Source organism: Carassius carassius, chromosome 50 (assembly GCF_963082965.1).
Source record: "Carassius carassius chromosome 50, fCarCar2.1, whole genome shotgun sequence".
Taxonomy (NCBI): domain Eukaryota; kingdom Metazoa; phylum Chordata; class Actinopteri; order Cypriniformes; family Cyprinidae; genus Carassius; species Carassius carassius.
In genome coordinates this window covers 14,997,745-15,004,823 of record NC_081804.1, presented here as the reverse complement: position 1 = coordinate 15,004,823, position 7,079 = coordinate 14,997,745, and the positions used below count along the sequence as shown (strand labels likewise).

Here is a 7,079-nt window from a genome sequence, read left to right as displayed (position 1 = left end):
CCAGTGAAAATGAGACTCGAAGTGAAGGACGAAGCATCTGTAGACAGTAAACGTGGCTCATATATCCAGTGTGTCTCGATACTCACACAACAGACCCTCGTAGTTTTCAGGTACAGTCCTCAGCAGGGCTTTTATTTTCTTCACAGCTCCCAGCTGCACCTCCATGTCTGCCAGATTACGCACCATCCAGTTCAGATAGTTGGACACCTGAGAGATATACAGAAGTTATCCAACATTGCTGATTATCAACATGTGGAAAGTATTTATATGTATGTGTGTTCTTACCATGAGGGCATACGTGAGTCCCAGCCCCACCAGCCCTGTTGACAGATGATTGTGCAGAGAGTTTGTGATGGATGCCACAGCTGCTATCAGGACAATACAGGCCCCGATGTACTCCTGCAGGAGATACAACACAATCACATTACTTCTGAGCCTATTTTAGGTAGCATTTAATCAAACGAAGACCACATGGAAACTGGATTAAACCGTAACAACACAATGATTTCTGTGACTTATAAACACACCATTCGAACCTCCAGCCAGCGATTGGCCGCTGTGAGGAAGAGAGAGGCCATGTTATTGGCATCTGTGAACTCTAGAAGTCTCTGTCTGAATCTAGGCTCATACCTAAGAAAGGAAAGTACCAGAAGAATGTGTTTAAATGGAAAGCATTTAACAGAGTGACTGAAGAAGACTAAAACGGTCTCCAGACCAGTATCGTTCTGCGCACCTGAACGCTCTGATGGTTGTGAGCCCCTCTACGGTCTCAGAGAAGTGTGAGAGAAGAGGAAGCTGTGTGCTGTCTTCTAGCTGCTGGAGATCTCTGAAAATGCACATGCAGGTAAGTTCAACTAAACAGTATCAATGCTTAAATGATAGTTCACCCAAATATGACAATGTTCATTTACTCACCCGCTTGCCGCCCCGATGTATATGACTTTCTCTCTTCAGACATGGATGAAGGTTTTTAGAAACATAATCCATCTCTGTGAGTCCATACAACCATCATGGTAGTAATCCATGCAACCCCAGTGGATGAATCAAAAGTAAACTTGACTATAAAGCATGGCTTGCTGCAAATGTGCTTTCAAGAGAGGGTCAAGTTTATGCTTGAGAAGTTGTTGCATTGAAGCTCGCTCAAGAAGAAATGCTGCTTCCACATCATTTCCCATGTGAGCTTTACAAAAAGCTTTATACATACTTCAGCACACGCTTACATCATACTTTACAATGCATTGACATCAAGTGTAAACGCTTAGAAAACTTTTCAACTATAATTCATTGCTGACTGCTGTACATGCGTTCTAGACCATGTCAAGCTTATGTGGCGTATTCCACTGTACTTCCATATTCTCGCATGAGTTTTACACTTCACAACATGCTTGCATTAACATCAAATGTAAACTTGACCTTCTCTTGAAATGTAAAGTTTGAGCAAGAAGTGACGTTTCTCTATGCTTCCACAACACTATTCTGGACAGATTCATAACAATGCTTTACACAATGCACTTACGTTTATGTCAAGTGTGAACTCAAGTTTGAGAGCTTCAGTTGTGCTTCGCATTAGCTTAACAACAACTTTACATCACACCTTACAACATGCTTACTTCATAATTCACAACATGCTAATTTTTATGTCAAGCATAAACGTATAGCTGTTGGGCGAAAGTAATCGTTTATAGTTTTGCTTTTGTTTTTTAACTATAAACCATTGCCTTTCCATCCAATTGTTATACATGCATTTGTGGACCGCCACTTTTCGTGCAAACTTCACAACACAACTTGCAACTCATTGCAACTTTTTTGAATGCATGTATGACAGTTATGAAATTTTTCTTATGCACACCTGTTGATTTTCTTCAGAAGACACTGGTTCATCCACTACGGCCATATGAGTTACTGTCATGATAGTTATATGTGCTTTGTTAGCGTTAACTTTTGGGTGCCCATTGCATCATATGGACTATTTCAGATTGATTATTAAAAAAAAAAATCTTCATTTATACTCATATGAAGAAAGAAAGTCACATACAGTAGAGGTGGCATGAGGATGAGTAAATGATGATAGAATTTCATTTTTGGATGAAATGCCTCTTAAAGTATTAAAAATGTGTGATTGAATTATAAATTTTGTTAGAATTATCAAGATTAAACTGCATCAAATTACCAATGAATACATTATTTTCACCAGTATTTTGAGATGTAAAATATAATTCCAGGATAAGTAAATATTAAATCAAAATCAAGCAAAACATATATGAAAAAAGCATTGCAACGATGGAGAACTGTTAATCGTCTGATAAATGAATCTGACTGTTTACTTTGATGCGACTCTGAAGTATTTCTGGATGAAGTAGCAGGCGATGGCCAGCGGTGCAAGTACGATGAGGAAAACCGGCGTGACGTATGAGATCACACCCAGAGCTGACACACACAGCAGCGTGGAGCGACTCAAACACTCCAGAGTGGCAGGAATGTGCTGCAACAGAAATATTTATATGCAGTTATGTAAAAGCTATCGCTAAATGCTGTTCTAATAGTCAACCAAGGAAAAATACTGCCTCACACAGAAGCATCTTTAGATTTTGGTATTGTAACATCATACCTGATCTATTGTATTGGTATCAGAAGAGAAACGGTTTAATATGCTTGCTAAAGGAGTCGTTTCAAATAGCCTAGAAAGGAGGAGGGAACAATTAGAATGTTTTTTTTTTTTTTTTTTTTTTTTTTTAATTTGGTCATAGGACACTTTTTTCATACAACAAAACTGTAGGGGGTGACCAGTGTTTGTCAAATACCAAAAACAGTATTCCATATGACTCTTGGACTATATTCCAATACCGTTGAGCAAAATTTTGAAGTCATTATTCATTCTTCCAAGAGTACACAGTACATGTGAAATTGTATTATTATTGGATTTTAGTCCTCATCCACTTTTGTTGCTTGTAAAAGAGCAGCTATGACATTCTAAAAAAAATATCTCATTTGGCATTCCATTGAAAAAATACACAATTTTAAAATAAAATGTAAAAAAAAAAAAATTGGGCTGAACTATAACCTAAAGCAGGGACCTCCAAACTTTATCCATCAACCGAACCACACAGAACATGCAGGTAAACCAATATTATAATAAAAACACAGATTAGCATATCACCCTGACTGTCCAGATGTCCTCCCATGAGCACTTAGAGTGTTACTAAGTTACTAAATCCCCCAAACGCTTTTTGGCTTGCTAAATGAGCCATAGAGAGAGGGTACAAAGGCAAAGAGCAATAAAACAAGAGACACATAAACTCTCTCAACCCTATGCTCATGGCCACCCACCTCATGTTCTCTCATCTAATACATACCCACATACACCGTGACTCAGTCATGACAAATTACACACAATATACTATAACAATTCACATTAACACTTCGTGAATATGAATGTTTAGATGTACCTCATTGGGGCAAGGATAATATTATTGAGCAGATTGTGGTGCAGATTTTTGGCCACCCGCAGGCCTGTCCACTCCACGGCCACTGATGTGGCCAGACAGAGTACAATACCCAGACAGCACAGCAGACTGAACACCAGCAGGTATGACGAGTGACTGAAGCCAACATCCTGTAAGGAGAACAATGATGAGCATTAAAAACTCACTTGGTATCCACATGAGCAGAAGGCAGGATATATGTCTGTGCACATGTAAGTGGTTGAGTGATTTTATCAAACTAAACTCAAGATAACATGTTTTGAGATGGTTATACTTTGCATAGTCCAACAGCTGCATATTTTAAGCCTTTATTTACCAATATTAGTGTTGCAGTGCTGCAAGAACAAAAACTACAAACGTAAAGATAACAATACTTGCACCCACACGGATGGACAGTAATATTCTGTGTATTATAAGCGTGCTCTGCAGTCACTTTAAATGCTTGAACTCTTTAAAGGTCACATAAAGTTTCAATAATGACTACCACGTTTAAATACAGGAGTGAATCCCCTACATTTTTGTTTCATCTGTGTCTAGAACATAACTATGGCACCATGACAACCATAGCAAAAGTCTGATGTCTCACGCTTTTGGGATTTTTAACCAAAGTAATATTAAAGCGACCAAAGATGTGTCATTTATGTTTGGAGGGCTACTTCGTAAAGTGCTATCTTGAAGGGTTGCCATATCCACTTATTATAAGTAATGCTTATTAAGTGTCTTTGGGCTTGTTTTTTGGACTATAAGAAGAACATTTGTGGTCAAAAAGTATATACATTTAAGAAAATGACACATCGTTTCGCTAGATTAGACCCTTATATTCCTTAGTTGGGGCCATGTAGAACCCTTTGAAGCAGCATTGAAACTGCAATTTGGACCTTCAACCCGTTGGTCCCTGTAATGTAATGTCCTTGTAATCCCTAGAATGTTTTTCTCAGAAAGGTTTTTTTTTATTTATTTTTTATTTTTTTTGACTGAAGAAAGACATGAATACACACCTTGGACGAAATGGGGGTGAGTAAATTGTCATAAAATTTTAATTATAGAGTGAACTGCTCCTTTAAAATGTGACCTGACAACCAAATTTTGCTGCAGTGTGTACACGGCCATTGTCGGGTGGATTCTGAATGGCTGTTAATGTTTTTATCGCCCTTCAGCTAAAAAAAAAAAATCTTGTGAAAGTGATTCCAACAAAATAGTTTCTCTGTGTTGTTATCATTATAGTTGTGTTGTTGACTTCCCAATTCTCACAGAATTAGAATAATTATTAACACATTAAATTGATAGTTGTTATTGTCCTGAAGTGCATAGGCCTTAAAAGCATTTATCGGACAAGATGCAAAAATCCATAACACTGCTAATAGGCAAATCGTTTAAATTAGACATTAAGAGGACTTTCTGACTGATGTAATGCAACCCTCCACATGCTAATCATACACACTTAAAAAAATAACAAACTGAAAGAGAATCAATCGGCAATCAAGATGACTAAAAGGCTGTTAATTACTGCAGAACTCCAGCAGAAAACATCAATAATGAGGATTAACTCAAAAACATAAGAACTACAGGTGCATCTCAATTAATTAGAATGTTGTGGAAAAGTTCATGTATTTCAGTAATTCAACTCAAATTGTGAAACCTGTGTATTAAATAAATTAAATGCACACAGACTGAAGTAGTTGAAGTCTTTGGTTCTTTTAACTGTGATGATTTTGGCTCACATTTAACAAAAACCCTCCAATTCACTATCTCAACAAATTAGAATTAAAACCAGTAAAAAAAAATAAATGAAAAATAGTGAATTGTTGGCCTTCTGTAAAGTATTTTAATTTACTGTACATGTACTCAATAATTGGTAGGGGCTCCTTCTGCTTTAATTATTGCCTCAATCTGGCGTGACATCGAGGTGATCAGTTTGTGGCACTGCTGAGGTGGTCTGGAAGCCCAGGTTTCTTTGACAGTGGCCTTTAGCTCATCTGCAAAAAGTCTCTTTTTTTCTCATTTTCCTCTTGACAAATGCCCATAGATTCTCTCTGGGGTTCAGGTCTGGTGAGTTTGCTGGCCAGTCAAGCACACCAACACCATAGTCATTTAAACAACATTTGGTGCTTTTGGCAGTGTGGGCAGGTGCCAAATCCTGCTGGAAAATGAAATCAGCATCTTCTAAAAGCTGGTCAGCAGAAGGAAGCATGAAGTGTTCCAAACCTTCTTGGTAAATGTGTGCAGTGTCTTTGGTTTTCAAAAAACACAATGGACCAAAACCAGCAGATGACATTACACCCCAAATCATCACAGACTGTGGAACCTTGGTTTCCAAATGAAATACAAAACATGCTCTCATCTAAAAAGAGGACTTTGGACCACTGAGTAACAGTCCAGTTCTTCTTCTCCTTAGCCCAGGTAAGACGCCTCTGACAATCCTCATAAGGCTTCGGTTCTCTTGGTTGGTTGTGCATCTTTTTCTTCCACACTTTTTCCTTCCACTCAACATGCTTGGATACAGCACTCTGTGAACAGCCAGCTTCTTTGGCAATGAATGTTTGTGACTTACCCTCCTTGTGAAGGGTGTCAATGAACCACACAGAGACCATTGTGAATGCTCAGGAAACATTTGCAGGTGTTTTGCAGCTGATTGGCATGTTGGAGTTAATTTACTGAAATGAAATTTTTGACGACATTCTAATTTAATGAAATGCAGCTATAATTAATGGAAAATCTAAATCGGGTTTAGTATTCTTCGCATTCTGTGTGGCTGTTTAAAATGCTCTGAGCAATTTCCTAGGCAGTGATGGAGAATTAAGTATTGATCAGAATGACTGGTTTGTGAAAATACAAATAAATAAATAAATAAGATAAGATGTCCTGTACTGTTTCTGCTCAAGTGGAGCATTTGAAGTGAAAAAAATTGATTTTTCGCTTATCGCACAGAACAGCTGTGTGCCAAGAATCCCATGGGATGGTGAGGATATTTAAGCAAAACGCTTGTGCTGGGCCGGATCTGGAGTACCACAGGCTTCTTCTATGCACAATTTCAACAATCAGACTGAATCAAGCTGAGATTTATTAGATAAATGTCCTCGCCTCTAACCCTGAACAACTGGAGTCTAGCCTTACTGTGTTATCTGAGCTATCATAGCACATGCTAGGTCCAGGCTAAACCCACTACAACATGCTCTTCCTCAGTGATAGGGGTGGTCTATTAATAAAGTGAGAAGTCTGTTTCTGGCTCTTAACACCTTCTCTCTTGTATTTTCCTTTGTGCTATCCTCAGCATTTATGTGCCTCATATACATAAAAAAATACCTGTAGGACATTACAAATCTGGTATATTTATCATGGAGAATTTTAATAATCAACATAAGCAGCCAGTGAAATCATGCATCTAAGTTGTCCAAGGTTGAGGAACTGTGCCACTTCAGCAGATGCAAACCATAAATTATGTTAATATTTTACACCCAGTGTCTTAATCGTTCATGGGGGCAATCTTTTCACGACAGCTGTCCGACATTCACTTTTGAACACATTTGACCAGAACATCATACAGACACCTATTAACCACCCAGAACACTTACGCAACCATACAGCATTCTTCAGGAA

The 7,079-nt window shown here is 38.1% G+C and overlaps 1 protein-coding gene across 2 annotated transcripts in view; it reads right to left on the bottom strand.

Moving 5' to 3' along the window:
- The window catches only part of abcc8 (ATP-binding cassette, sub-family C (CFTR/MRP), member 8), a 74,981-nt gene that overhangs the window by 14,906 nt on the left and 52,996 nt on the right, over positions 1-7,079 (bottom strand). For both annotated transcript variants that reach the window (XM_059546561.1, XM_059546562.1), the window contains 7 exons: positions 3,447-3,613; positions 2,609-2,678; positions 2,325-2,482; positions 734-826; positions 528-630; positions 286-399; positions 87-207 (listed from right to left, as the gene is read on the bottom strand). In XM_059546561.1, coding sequence (XP_059402544.1) covers positions 87-207; positions 286-399; positions 528-630; positions 734-826; positions 2,325-2,482; positions 2,609-2,678; positions 3,447-3,613 — 826 coding nt within the window. The remainder of the gene's footprint in view (positions 1-86; positions 208-285; positions 400-527; positions 631-733; positions 827-2,324; positions 2,483-2,608; positions 2,679-3,446; positions 3,614-7,079) is intronic.